The sequence below is a fragment of the Cynoglossus semilaevis genome, chromosome 11, assembly GCF_000523025.1.
Source record: "Cynoglossus semilaevis isolate Cse_v1.0 chromosome 11, Cse_v1.0, whole genome shotgun sequence".
In the NCBI taxonomy this organism is placed as follows: Eukaryota; Metazoa; Chordata; class Actinopteri; order Pleuronectiformes; family Cynoglossidae; genus Cynoglossus; species Cynoglossus semilaevis.
In genome coordinates, this window is record NC_024317.1 from 15,434,300 (window position 1) to 15,449,313 (window position 15,014).

The 15,014-nt window shown below is 43.8% G+C and overlaps 1 protein-coding gene across 1 annotated transcript; it reads left to right on the forward strand.

Annotated features, from left to right (window-relative positions):
- Positions 1-1,420: 1,420 nt before the first annotated feature.
- On the forward strand, positions 1,421-4,813 carry kcna3a (potassium voltage-gated channel, shaker-related subfamily, member 3a). The gene has a single exon (XM_025060471.1). The coding sequence runs from the start codon at positions 1,859-1,861 to the stop codon at positions 3,413-3,415; it is 1,557 nt and encodes a 518-aa protein (XP_024916239.1). The 5' UTR covers positions 1,421-1,858; the 3' UTR covers positions 3,416-4,813.
- Positions 4,814-15,014: the final 10,201 nt, after the last annotated feature.

Genomic DNA, 15,014 nt, shown 5'->3' on the forward strand with positions numbered 1-15,014 from the left:
GCTGGAGTCTGCACTTTCTTTGTGTTTAAAGATTTAACACAGCCTCAGGTGTTTTTTTTCCAGGCATGTAGTTTCAAAAGAGGTCATTAGAATCTTTAGAGGATTTAACCAGCGTGTTAGGAGTTTAGTAGTTGCCATATTTAGAAAAGGGGAAAGAGAGACTTGGCATTTCCTGCGAGTTTCACATGTGGAAATTAGAACCCACGGCGGTTGAAAACAAAGGAGTGTGCACATGTGCAGCTAAAACCGCAGACGCCACTGCTGCTGCCAGTCAGTGTGACTTACTAACAGCACTGATTTGGGGCACTTTCACAGTGAAACCAGGTATAATCAGAAGAATCACGACGGAGTGGAAATGAAGTGACTGATCCCGAGGCTCGGGGTTCCCAATATCCGTAAACGCACCTTATTTTGACAGACAAACGCAGCCTCATCTGCTGGAGAAGAGCGAGCATTGATTTACAAAGCGACGCACGCGTGTTTTTCAGCACCATGGAGAGCAATAAGCCTTCAAGAAGAAATAAGAGGCGCAGTAAAAGAGCAGGAGATTAAATATTCAGCTCCGACACAACAGACTGTGGCCATGTGACACCAACACCTCAACCCTGTCATATTGTTTGCCACCAAAATGACGTTTTCTTCAGCTGATTCTTTTTGTTTTCTTTGCAGTGAGAGTGAAACAATGACTGATGATCTTTGGAAAAGTCCAAACAATAAAGGCTTTGTTGCGGAGCAGGAATAAATTCTGGCATTGATTTTTTTTTTATTTTATTATTATTGGACGGTGAAGGAGAAGCAATAAGACGTGTCTTCACGTTAGCTCTGATTTAAGAGCCCGACTTTAATCTGTTGCCGTCTCCACAGATGATAAAGGTGACAGGGGTTCGACACCGGCGCTCACTTGTAAATAATAACAAGACCCAGATCAAACAGGTGATTCACCAAGAGCTTTTGTTCCTTCGCGTTTTAATAATAAAGCGCCGTGCACGATGTTAAGTGTCAGCTTAATTTCTGATTGGGCGGGTGGTGGACGTATGTTAGACATATGCGCGCGGTGGGTGGGTGTCGACGTGTTTTGAAAAGGAAAAAAGAGGAGGCAGGGGGAGTGGAGCGTTTCAGTATGTGTGGAGACGCACGGAGAGGGGATGCTCAGAGGAGACGGTGAGTGGCGTCGGCCTCAGCTCTCCAAAGCTGTAGGCTTTGGGTGAGAGAGGCGTGGCGCACCAGTGGCACCCAGACTGAAAACCACCTGTATGGATGAGCAGACCTCCGGCGTGATCCAGTTGCCCTCGTCTGTCAGGCACAGGGTCAGCAACGGCAAAAAAGGATTTGTTGCGGATAAGGAAATAATTTTGGCATTTTTTTTTTTTTTTTTTTTATTATTGGACGGTGAAGGAGAAGCAATAAGACGTGTCTTCACGTTAGCTCTGATTTAAGAGCCCGACTTTAATCTGTTGCCGTCTCCACAGATGATAAAGGTGACAGGGGTTCGACACCGGCGCTCACTTGTAAATAATAACAAGACCCAGATCAAACAGGTGATTCACCAAGAGCTTTTGTTCCTTCGCGTTTTAATAATAAAGCGCCGTGCACGATGTTAAGTGTCAGCTTAATTTCTGATTGGGCGGGTGGTGGACGTATGTTAGACATATGCGCGCGGTGGGTGGGTGTCGACGTGTTTTGAAAAGGAAAAAAGAGGAGGCAGGGGGAGTGGAGCGTTTCAGTATGTGTGGAGACGCACGGAGAGGGGATGCTCAGAGGAGACGGTGAGTGGCGTCGGCCTCAGCTCTCCAAAGCTGTAGGCTTTGGGTGAGAGAGGCGTGGCGCACCAGTGGCACCCAGACTGAAAACCACCTGTATGGATGAGCAGACCTCCGGCGTGATCCAGTTGCCCTCGTCTGTCAGGCACAGGGTCAGCAACGGCACCGACAGACGGGGTGATGCCGAGGTGGAGTCGGGCGTCATGACGGTGGAAAACATGCTGGAGGAGTCCGCCGTGCTGTCGGCGCCTCACCTGACCGTGGGTCGATATGAACGCGGACACCAGGGATGCTGCGAGCGGGTGGTGATCAACATTTCAGGTTTACGCTTCGAGACGCAACTGAAAACTTTTAACCAGTTCCCGGAGACGCTGCTGGGGGACCCACGGAAAAGGATGCGTTACTTTGACCCGCTGAGAAACGAGTACTTCTTTGACAGGAACAGACCGAGCTTTGATGCCATCCTGTACTACTACCAGTCCGGAGGGCGCATACGGAGACCTGTTAACGTTCCAATTGACATTTTCTCCGAGGAGATCCGCTTTTATCAGCTGGGGGAGGAGGCCATGGAGAAATTCAGGGAGGACGAAGGGTTTATAAAAGAAGACGAGCGCGTGCTGCCCAAAAACGACTTCCAAAAACAGGTTTGGCTTTTGTTTGAGTACCCTGAGAGCTCCGGGCCAGCGAGAGGGATTGCCATTGTCTCTGTGCTGGTAATTCTGATTTCTATTGTCATCTTCTGCATGGAGACTCTGCCTGAATTCCGGGATGAGAGAGAACAGTCCACGGTGGCACCGGTGGTCAATGGCACTGCCCCCAGTGTGCCGAGCCCCTTCACAGACCCTTTCTTTGTTATAGAGACTCTGTGCATCATCTGGTTCTCCTTCGAGTTGCTGGTGAGATTCTTCGCCTGCCCCAGCAAAACTTCCTTCTCCAAAAACATCATGAATATCATTGACATTGTCGCCATAGTGCCATACTTTATCACTCTGGGCACAGAGCTGGCTGAGAGGCAGATCAACGGCGGCCAGCAGGCCATGTCCCTCGCCATACTGAGGGTGATCAGACTGGTAAGGGTCTTTCGCATATTTAAGCTCTCTCGACACTCAAAGGGGCTTCAGATTTTAGGACAGACCCTCAAGGCCAGCATGAGGGAGCTGGGTTTGCTCATATTCTTCCTGTTCATCGGAGTTATCCTCTTCTCCAGTGCGGTTTACTTTGCAGAAGCAGACGACCCCACATCCAGCTTCACCAGCATCCCAGATGCCTTCTGGTGGGCAGTGGTCACCATGACCACGGTGGGATACGGGGACATGCATCCAGTGACCATAGGTGGGAAAGTTGTGGGGTCACTGTGTGCGATCGCGGGCGTGCTAACCATTGCTTTACCAGTGCCAGTCATCGTGTCCAACTTCAACTACTTCTACCACAGGGAGACTGACGGAGAGGAGCAGCCACAGTACGTGAGCACCGGGAGCTGTGAGCACCTCCCCTCTGGGGAGCTGAGGAGGAAGTCGTGCAGCTCGTCGACCCTCAGCAAGTCTGAGTACATGGTGATAGAGGAGGGCATCAACAGTGCGTTCAAACAGCCCAACTACACAACTGAGAACAACCAGAACTGTGTAAACATCAAGAAGATCTTCACGGACGTGTAAACCAATCACAGACGGAGCAGCAGGAAAAAGCTATAATGTTATATAATAATAATATTATTTTTATATAGCCCAGTGTAATGTGTCTGTCAGTACATATCTGTGCATAATCTCTGCTAAAATGTCTGTTTTGATAAGTAACTGGTGTATTGATTATTTCTTCTTTTTTTCTGAACATTCCAACTTATGAATATTCGTTATCTCTCCTATTTCTAAGGCTTGAATGTGACCTACAAAAAGTAATAATTTCACTTCATGAAAATATGAGTTTGCAGTGCATTTATGCTGCTTGTAAAAACAGACATTTGTAAACAGTGTGATGTGCCACCTGATGCCTACATATCGGTGTTATCATGCGAATGTTGTTGGTGTTTATGGCTGGATTATACACGTGTAGCATATACTCTACTATAATGCATCTATAGCCATCAGTCGACAATGATGTCTCGTGCTTAACTGTGGAGAGAGAAAAAAGTTGTTATTGTCCAGTAATGTGAAAAATAGACAATGGACAGAGTCCAACTTGATATCATAACCAGTCAACCTGTTGGACTCTTGTGCAGGTTGTTTTTTGGGGTATATTTGAAGACAAAATAGAGGGAAATGGTTATCACAAATGATGAGGTGAAATTTGTATTTTTATTCACTACATGCCTATAGCCTCTATATGAAATAAAAGGCAAGTGATGTAATGTGGACTCAGGAGGTCATTATCTGCTTTGCTTCCATGTTGATAGTATTATTTTGTATTTCTGATTTACTTTCAGAGTATGTGTGTGTGTGTGTGTGTGTGTGTGTGTGTGTGTCTGGGTGTGATCACGTGACGCTAGCATGAAAACAGCATGGACAAAGAGGAGGAAGAGAGCAACAGTATCCCGCCTCCCTGCACACTGATCCCGCCTTGTGATGCAGTCTCCATGACGACAATGGTTTCCCGGGTAACCCCCTCTAATGTTACCATGGCATTTTGTTGGAAGACTTTCCAACTGTGCTTCATTATCTCCTTTACTATCACCTTTTTGTCCTTGAAGGTGAGACAGGAAGTGGTGTGTGTGTGTGAAGGTTTTTATTTCCAGGTTTGCATTTATGACTATTTATTTTGATTTATTTCAGTTAAACAACTGTGGATGGGTGAACGGTGTCAGTCTGTGATCCTGGTCCTGAATCCTGCAGCTTCAGTGCAGTGTGTTGGTGGATCTCTTTCATCTCATTAAATCTCTGGGATCTCATTAAAAAGGCATCGTGTTAGTGCAGCCGGCCTTTTGTCTTTTCTTTTTAACTAAAAGCACCGTGGCGTCTTTGTTTTTCAGATGTGAGCTCCTTTCTCTGGAGTTGGCATGTCAACTGGGCCCTGACGTCAGCTGCTTTCATCCCCTCGTGTGAACACTTGCATGTGTGCCTTGTAGTACAAAGTGGCAGCCACTAACAAACAAACAAAGAAGCAAACAAGCACGTGGAAAAAATACCTTCAAAGGATCGGGATGAAAAATAATTGAAAGGCTGTGTCGCATGTTAGTACATTTATAAAAGGGAGACAGACAGAGATCTGCAGCAGCAGCAGCAGATGGTTGTTTGTCTTTTAGATGACCAGTCATCTTGTCATCTGACCATCAATTATTCAGACTCTATACAGTTAACTGATGAAAGCAATTATNTATATATATATATATATATTCATTTGACAGTGACCTCAAATGAGGTGTTATTACACAAATCATTTTGGGTGAATCAGACAGAATCAACCTATTTTGTCCACATTCTTTACTAAAACAATATTCTTGACTAAACTGTTTTGTTTGTTTGTTTATTCCTTTCACCTTTTTAAACTTTTTATACTTTTCAGGTGGAGTTGGAGTCCATCCCAGCAGTGATTGGGCAGGAGCCTGAAGGAAGCACATGAAAACACAGGGAGAGGAATTCACCAGGGTTCGAACTGGTGACCTTCTTACTGTAAGGCAACACTACTAAACAATATTGTAGTCGGTTCTATGTTCCACTGTTTGAATAATAATAATAATAATAATAATAATAATAATAATAATAATAATAATAATAATAATAATATGTCATTATTATATTGATATCAGGGATAATTAAAACCGAATCATACTAAAGAACAGGTAAGGTTCGTTAACGTCTGTGACGTCATAACATAATGTGGCACTGTGCTGTTCAATTCACACTTTGACAACGGACCAAAAATAGCTCAGTGCTGTCCTCTAGTGGAATCTTTTAGCTATTACCCTTAAGGCATGATGAATGACTAGAGTATATGAGTTTGGAGCAGCTTTTATTTTCCATTTGTGCAGATTAATTATTTATACCGTAATACGAGGGAACAGCAAATATTTCAGTGATGTTGTAAGAAATACATTTACAAATAAATCACACCCGGTCCAATTAATGGTTTTCAGCTGTAAAATATTAAACAACGCGCCTTGCAATATTAAGACAATTTATTGCTTTATTGCTCACTTTATTCTTCTAAAATAGTAATGGTACTAATTGTAGTACTCTTTAAATCCACAAATGTCTTAATTGTACTTGGTATGACGACATTAAAGATTCGGATTTTAATTAGTGAAGTACAGAATACAACGTAATACTTACGAGTTACATATACAGCTTGTCCTAAAAGTAAACCATCGTTAGATTGAGATGTACATTTTATTTTCTCTTGCTGAGTGTTTTTCTTTTCTTCTTCCAGTCTGACGTATAAAGTTTTAGTTTTAGCTCCAGGTGCTGTGCCAACAGAACTGCTGAGCTCCCGTTTCCCCCTCGTCTCCTCCGGCGGAATTAAAGTCCTTCTTCAATGTATTTTTACACTAGGGAAAATGAAATCATAGCTCACGCTTAGTCGACGCCGTTAATCATCTGCTGCAGAGCTTGTCTGCCGCGCAGGTAGGGGACACCTGGAGATCAGCGTGTTCTGCTGCGGTTTACGCAGAGAGAGAGAGAGACATAGAGAGAGACAGAGAGAGAGAGAGAGGGCAGGAGACCTTGGCCTCCGGTGCCCGTTACACTGTCTCCATGTCTCCATGTTCTTCCCTCAACTCCTATGAGAAATTAAGCATTGTTTTTTAGAAGATGTGGTCATGTTTGTTACATCAGACTTTCATGACTTTTCGATCATTTATTTAATACATTTCAACCGGTCATCAGAAATGCAGGGTAAAATGCTGAATAAAACACACACACACGTCCATTCAGGCGTGTGAAGCGGCTCATGTGTGTATCAATGGGCAGCCTCACAGCTGGTTCGCCTGACTGCACCCTGCTGGTCATCAGAGAACAGGAAGCAGCGGAGAGATGGTCCACACACACTGCTGCTCTGAGGCACAGCGGAGACACTTAAAGAAATTCACATGTGAGACACACACATTCTCACACAATCGTACGCAGGGGTTAGGGGAATGGGGAGGGGGATGCGTGGGGGCGGCGACATGTGCTCCTCTGTTTCAGTACCATTTCATGCTGAAGAGAGGAAACACGTCCAGGACTGGGCTCAGCTGTGGCGGAGCAGAGAGGAGACTCCAGGCTTCCCCTCTGGCTCCGTCACTGCGTCCACGGTGCCAGAGCAGCCACCTCTAGAAGCCAATATGAGGACTGTGTGTGTATGAACCGAAGCAAATTCAACACACACCCGTGAGGAGACGCGGCAGCAGCTGCAGCACCCAGTGCCGCCCCCCTTATCTGATGGTATTTCAAAGCGTTTGCCCCCAAACTGTAACTCAGCGCTGCCAAAATAGGCCACGAGACGTATTTGCCATTATTTCCCTGGGTTCCATTCATCCTTCCGCTCTGGAGGCTGTTCATAAAGTTCACTTCTCTGCATCAGAACTCGGTGTTCATCGCTTCCAGGGAGACACAGAAACGCCCCCCCTCTACCCCTCCCCCTGACGGCAGACGCGCTGACTGCTGAGAGTGAAATCTCCCCTCCTTCAGCGGCCGTGGCAGCTGTCTGTCAACACGTCTCAGGTGTGAAACGACGTGGAACAAGGTGCGTGATAATCCACACGGTTCTACTCTTTAATTCACCGTTTACCGGTGCAGCGGACTACGGGGGGGGGGCGTCTGAAGTGCTTTGTCATCATGCTGCAACTTTACTTAAAATATCTCAGTAGCGCCAGAGACATTATGGCGTGTGACGTCACTACCTGAACTCCTCCCACTCTGGCCACGGAACGTGTGACGGCAGCAGCCGAATGAGGCTGAACACAGGAGATAAGGCATCTACTGCACTGATGCTGACTCTGGGTTTCTCTGCACAGCATGGAGCTGGGAGGGGGTTTGAACTTGGAAGAGTCTCGTGATCTCAATCTGGCCTGACACAGCAAAATGAAGTGAAAGGCAGGAGGCTCTGGTGTCCTGTCAGGACCTCGTGACAGGAGTCCGATCCCTCAGGTGTTCTGTGGGTTGGCGTTGACCTCACCCTCGGCAGCCTCACCTGCCACAGATGGGTCTGCAGTCTGAGGATGATTGGTTTGTTTTTTTTTATTTATTATGGTATCTGTTTTCAGTGACCTCAGCACTGCAAAGTCACAGAAACACTGTGTGATGTCACAGTTAAAATGACGTTCACCTTCAGCAAACACAGGTTTTTATAGTGAATACTCCAAAGGTGCCGAGTACCAGGACCAAGTCTCTACTTCAGTGGTACTTTTGTAGTTCTGATGATATCATGGTGATGATGTCACACACAGGCCTATACGTTAGTTCAGAGTGTTCCAAGTAACTCACGCTTGTTCTATGTTAATGTTAGCGCCACCTATGGGTCATCCCGATTGTACGATTCAATAATGAAATAGGAGAAATAAGGAATTACATCAATATGAAATCCAATGGATGAGGAATTGAATACATTAGCAATCAAATATATAAGATAATCAGAAGAATCAGTCTATATATATATATATATATATATTCAAGTATGTAAACACATGCTTGAAGTCACTGTAGATACACAGGAAACCAGCCCCCCACCCTCCGACCTCTACACACACTTTACTGTGCATGAAAAAGGACTTAGTGCCACATGTTTTATTTTTGTCCTCTCCTCCTCATATCTTATTCCCGCTCTGACCTTGGTGTATTATTACTCAGTGTTCCTGCTGCAGCCTCTTACCTTGACTTCAATTTCACTCACTCACTCTGCTTGTACTCCATGTACAGAGTGGCACATTGTTACAATGCAGTAAAAGTGAGGGCATCCCTGCGAACGGTGTGACAGCTGTGTGACTCAGTGACTCACTCGGCAGCAGAGAATCTGATGGAGCAGAGACGCTTTGATTTGATTTGATTTTTTCTCCTAATTGTCGAGATGCTGAAGCTACTGACGAGGCGAATGTATGTGTATGACCATGGGCTGGTGTTCTGGAGACTTCAAAGTTAGAGAAACGGCTTGTGCAGTGTGTGTGTGTGTGTGTGTCTGAGAGAGAGAGAGAGAGAGGTTATCAGTTTAGGTGAGCTGTAGCCTAGCAGAACACTGCAGTGGGCCAGTGTCCTTGTGTCTCTGCTGGAGTCTGGCTCTTTTCCAGCACCTGCCCTCATCCTGCTGGGCCTCAATCTGACACAGCTCCCTCCTCCCTGTTCTCCTCTTCTTCCTCCTCATCCTTTTCTCTGCCTAATATCTCCCCTGTTCCATCAACATTTTTGATCTCCTCTCAAGCTGTAAGCCAAAAGGTTAAAAAAATATAATGACAGCTAAAATCTGTGATTTGACAGAAACATCAAATATTCCTTATTCTGTGTCAGATTTTAATTGGAGGTATTTGATATTAAAGGAGCGTCAACTAAAGGCCCTGACTTTGCCAGAAAAGGAGGTGAAGGTTCAGAAATATTTGTCAAGCTTCACAACACAGTCACAGAAATGATGACGACAGACTGTTGACCTGGAAAACTGGAAAGCAGAAAGGAGGGTGAATCCAAAAAAATGGTGATAATCATAAGCACATGTTCAGACAGGACTCTCAGCCGCCTCCAACAGATTTGACTTTTATATATATAAACATTTGGCAGTTTATATATATAAAGTTGAGCTGTGCTTTGTTTAATTTGTTCTGATTTTTTAACTCATAAAAATTAAACTCATTTGAAATTAGAACTAACATTAGGTTTTAACCAGACTGGAACAAAATCCTTGGAATTATGAAAGCCAAGGGTTTTGATCCAACTAAAATGTGGAATAAAAATCCCCTCAAACTGATCGAATATTTGACAAAGCAACTGGATGACATAGATAGATAGATAGATAGATAGATAGATAGATAGATAGATAGATAGATAGATAGATAGATAGATATTTGTGACATGACTACTGTATATTTACCTGTTGGTCTTGTTAGCATCAACAGGCTTGTATATTTACCTGTTGTTCTTGTTAGCATCAACAGGCTCTGTCATCCATGTCATGCTAAAAACAGACAGTCATTTAATAACTGTGCTGCTCCTACTGCATCATATGTTGCAGTGGCTCCAGATCCAGAGTTAAAAAAATACCAATCAAAGCGCTGCAGCACTATGTAGCATCGTAGCTAGTTCAGTGATAGATAGATAGATAGATAGATATTTGTGACATGACTACTGTATATTTACCTGTTGGTCTTGTTAGCATCAACAGGCTCTGTCATCCATGTCATGCTAAAAACAGACAGTCATTTAATAACTGTGCTGCTCCTGCTGCATCATATGTTGCAGTGGCTCCTGATCCAGAGATCCAATCAAAGCGCTGCAGCACTACGTAGCATCGTAGCTAGTTCAGTCATTTTAATTACTAGCTTCATTTCCTAATCCTGTTCTTATTGCTGTGGCTCCTCTTTCACCAGGCGACTCTGACTATGTGTCCTGTACAGTGATACTGGAATGACTCATTTCCCAGAGGGTAACGGAAACCCTGTGTCTGTGAAGATGCTCTGGAAAAATAAGTTTCAGATCAAGGTTATGAAGTTGCTGAACACCAGGGGGAGGGGTCGGTCATGACAGCTGCCTGAATGTGTGACACGGTTGATTTTAGGATGAGATTTTTAATATCTTTGCCCTGCTTCTAAAAGTGAAGTAAAGGAAAGACAGGGGGAGAGAGAGACAGAGGGAGAGGGTGGGGGATGAACGGGGAGAGAAACCTGTGGCTGCTGCAATGCAGTATTTAGCAGAGTTACAATCCATAGAAGGAGCCCTGCCCTCACCAGGACCAGACTGAACCACCCTGACAACTGCCAAACCTGAGTCGGCCTTTTGTCTAAGTGCTTTAGTTGCTCCTAAACAAACACTGTAAATAACCTGAGCACTGAACACCTGCTGAGGTGCTCCACTGTCCGTGTGTCTACAGGTCTACGTTAAATCAGGTCTTTTTTGGGTCAATGCTGGTGAAGGTTACTCTGCATGACAACAAAGATGTGTCTGCTCAGAGCAGAGCAGCAGAGGAGCAGAAGTGAAGTCTGACATGATTAGGAGCAACAGACAAGATTGACAGTAACAGGCTGTGGAAACTTGAGCCGGGGCAATAAACAGGGTCTACGAGATCACCACAATGGAGAACATGTTGCTCTAAGGTCACGCACTAGAGCTAACGTTAGCAACAGTTATTACTGTACAGACACCAGAGCTAACGAGGTTAGCAACAGTTATTACTGTACAGACAGCAGAGTCAATGTTAGCTACAGCAGTCGTTGTACAGACACCAGAGCTAGCATGAGCCACAACTCTTGTAGTCTGTCTTGGTACAGACAAATGTTGTTGTGCAGGTGTAGGGTTCATAATAGCCGTAACTGTACTGTGAGTTTGTACTAACCTATGAATACTGTCGACTGATGAAAAATACACAGATAAATATAAAAGGAAAGGCAATTACTTTGCTCTTTAACTTCTCCTGCTTTGATTCAGTTGTCAACAAAAAATAATTGCAGTTGAAAAAACAAATAACAAATTATCTAATCACCTTGATTTTTAATGACAATCAACCATCAGTAGAAGTCGTACACAGATCTTAGCAGATAACCAGATATAATTTACCCTGTTATAATCAGCAGGATGTTGGTTTAGATCAATTTTATTTTCTAGTTATTTTTTAAAAGTGAAACATACCCCGTGTGAGAATTGACTAAAAGTCCATAAATATTAAACATTTTTCCTCTAATGCACTCAAATCCCATTAATAGAATATTAAAGATATTTTAAAAACCTTTTCCTGGCAGCGGGGTTGGCCCTATCATCTATTTTTCATCTCTTTTTAAATGCAGGTAGAATTACAACCAAATAAGACACCACAAATATACTTTTTTTTATATATGAAACTGGACACTTGAATGTCACAAATGGGTTGGGGAAAAGCCAGTAAAACTACAAAATGTAAACATTAAATACTAGAAGGCAGGTATTTTACAAATGTGATGAAGTTTCCATGGTACCTCACACAGCAGGTTGATGTAAAGGTTGATGTAACACTAACTACTACAGGAACTGTCATTGAAGGTTTTTTTAGCTTGTTTTTTCCCCCACAAAAAAATTGTATCTTGGCTCAGTATCAGATAGTTAGATATTTAGTTGCATTTACTTTTGCAAATGGTCAATTTAGATGTAAATGCAGTCATTTTGCAAAATATCCATAATAACATAATATAATTTTTTTGGACACTGCAGTGAGAGTTTCTATTTAGATATAATGTGTAGAAAACACTTATATTATAATAAATATTATTTAAATTAGGGATATTAGGACTGTAGCTGTGAAGTCCATGATGATAGCACAGTTTTACTACAGTACATGTACAGTTCAGGTTGAAGTTCAGGTTCCTGGGTGAAGAAAGGACCTGTCATTCCCTGTGATCCAGTTCCATCGGTCTGACTGTCTGTGCTCACTGTCCCTGCGCCAAAACAACATCTGATGAGACAACCATGAGTCCTAAAATCAATACCTCCTGGACACAAATTCTTCATCGACACCATCATCGTCCAACTTACACATCCACCCACCCACCGTCGCCTCCCCCCAGTGATTAAAATCACATCAAGCATCCCCAGAGCTAGGGCCCTTCACTTTTAATTAAAGAAAGCAAGCTAATGCAAAGAGCAGCAAGCATCAGAGTCTGCTTTATGGTTCTCTCTACGGCGTTCCCCCAGGGTCCATAAATAATGCCTGATCTGCCACGAGGAACCTGGAAAAACCATAAAGAGATAATGTGTGGTATACGGACGTATGGCAGCAGGCAAGCAGCAAAGAAACACAAGAGAAACACCTCAGGAGTCGTGATGGTCTCAGGTCTTCAGGGAGTAACCTTGAAAGAACCGTGTCCCACATAAATCATTCCTGTCCTGCTCTCACTGACGCTCCACATTCATCCCCCAGCCTCGTTACGATGAGGGATTCCCGCTAACCTCTGACTTCTCCTGAGGTCACTCCTGGCCACGTCACTTTCATTCCCAATCTGATAATTGGAATACGATTCTTTATGGATTTTTTTTTTCCTTCTCTTTTCGGTTCATTCTGAAGCGACCAAGCCTGGTTCTATTTCTGTCCCCCTCCCATCAATTATTTATGAGGCTTGTCAACACTGAAAAGATTACAATTGTAAATGCTGTGCAAAACACAGAAACCATACAAAAGACGGAAGACTATAAATGTACAAGGTATTAAAATTCTTCAAAAGTAGAATTAAATAAATACGTAAATGAATAATTGTTGTGACATTAGCTTCATTTATCGCCCAGCTATTTACGTTAAATAACCTGTTGTTTAATTACTGATATTTATTAAATAATTCATCTTGAGGATTAATCAGACGACAGGTAAATTAGACCTTTATCTTTAAAATCTGAATTTGCGCACAAGCTTTTTAACATACGTAGAACAATCGAACATGTGTTCACTGGTTGTGGAGGAACTATGACCTCAGAAGCCAAGGGTGTAGATGCATGTCCTTCCTGTGTGCACAGGGATTCCTCCAGGCCCCCTGCATACAGACACTGTAAGTGCTTAAATGCTTTACAAAATTAGGTCACGACGTTAGACCACATAGGAAATGGACGGAGCCGTCTCGTTTCTGAGTGTCTTTGCAGAGACAAGCTCCAGACAATCATGGACGAGTGCTGCTGATCTAAGAGCATGTAAATAATAGCTTTCAAATGGTAAATAGAAGAACCTGAATAATGTCTACAGTAGAACTAAAGCACAGCTGTGGATGCTGTGTGATGATATCTGTCAATAACAATGATGATAATGGGTCTAATTTATAGTGTTTCACATCGGATGCTGTCTAAAAACAACAGAACTCTGGTCAGTCCGTCTCCCTGCCTGAGTTCATCAGTGTCATCACCCTCACCTGTGTCCTGTGGTCACCTGTTCATTAGTCTCACTGCCGTCACCTGGTGAACTGGGTATATATACCTCTCTTCCTCGACCAGTGTTTGTTGGGTTGATTGTGATTGTGATGTGTCCTTGTTCCTGTGCTCTCTGTTCCTAGTTATTGATTCATGTCTGTCCCTGCTGTTGTTTCTGCCTGGTCCTTTTTTCAGTGATGTGAAGTTGAACTGTTTGGAAAAAAACCTTATTTTAAATGTATGGTTGTTTGTCAGAATCCAGGCAAAGTCTCATGTCATGAGACTTGATCTGCTCTTGTGAACCACCCATATGTCATGCTACAAACATTATTAATGAGTCCTATAATTACTGTCGATGTAGACGCCCTGTGTTGCATTCAGGTGTTCAGCAAATGAAGAAATCAAAAATGAATCTCACTGCAAGCGTGTGGACTGAACTCTGGAATGGACTGAGTGTTCTGGAGGTGAGCAACAGCATCTCTGCTGAAGACTGGTGGAGATGTGTGTCCCTTTAAATAGCCCACACTGCAGATATGGGCAGGATCGGGTGGGAAGAGGGCAGATGGAGAGAGGCTTTTTTTTTTCCACATCACTTCCCCATCAACATGCACGTCTCTTGGTATGCATAACACGGCTTGACTGCAGCTCGGGCTGAGCTTCATAAAGCAGACCAGCGGCCTCTGCTGACTAAAGACTGCTGTTTAGTCCAACCATCCAGGTTGTGGACATTGTGTCAAAGTCACGTCTCCTCAGTAAACCTTTCAACCATGTTGTTACAAGTCTGTGCCTGAAGATGCTGCTCCAACTGGAGCCATTCAGAGCCCTCCGTGTGTTCGTGTGCAGTGCAAACATGTACTTTAACACATGTGCGGCACAGAATCAGAATCCAAGTCCAGACGGGAGAAAATTGGGGAAATAAACTCGTAATTGACGCGCGTTTCCCCGAGTTTGACTAATTATTAAATCTGGACAATAAAACATTCTTATTTCTGAGATCTGTCCCACCCACTCCCATCTCTCGCCGTCCCACCTCCGTCCTCCATCCTCTGCAGATGTTGCCTCTCCGTTCAGCTCCTCACCAGGACTATTTACCTCTGCGGCTTTGCTGCAGCCGCAGCTCGTCACACAGTCACGCTGGCGGAGTGGGAACATTTCAGGCACATCGTTCTGCTGATTCCAGCATCTTTGGTTTATTCAGGGAAGCACCAGCGCCTCCTAGATCACATCCCTCCTCCTCCCATCTCCTTTTTCTTTTTTTTTTTTTTTTTTTTTTTTTTTTTTTTCTTCCTCC

Bases quoted from the DNA above. Each gene is read 5' to 3' on its own strand.
- kcna3a (XM_025060471.1), top strand. From the start codon at position 1,859: ATGGATGAGCAGACCTCCGGCGTGATCCAGTTGCCCTCGTCTGTCAGG.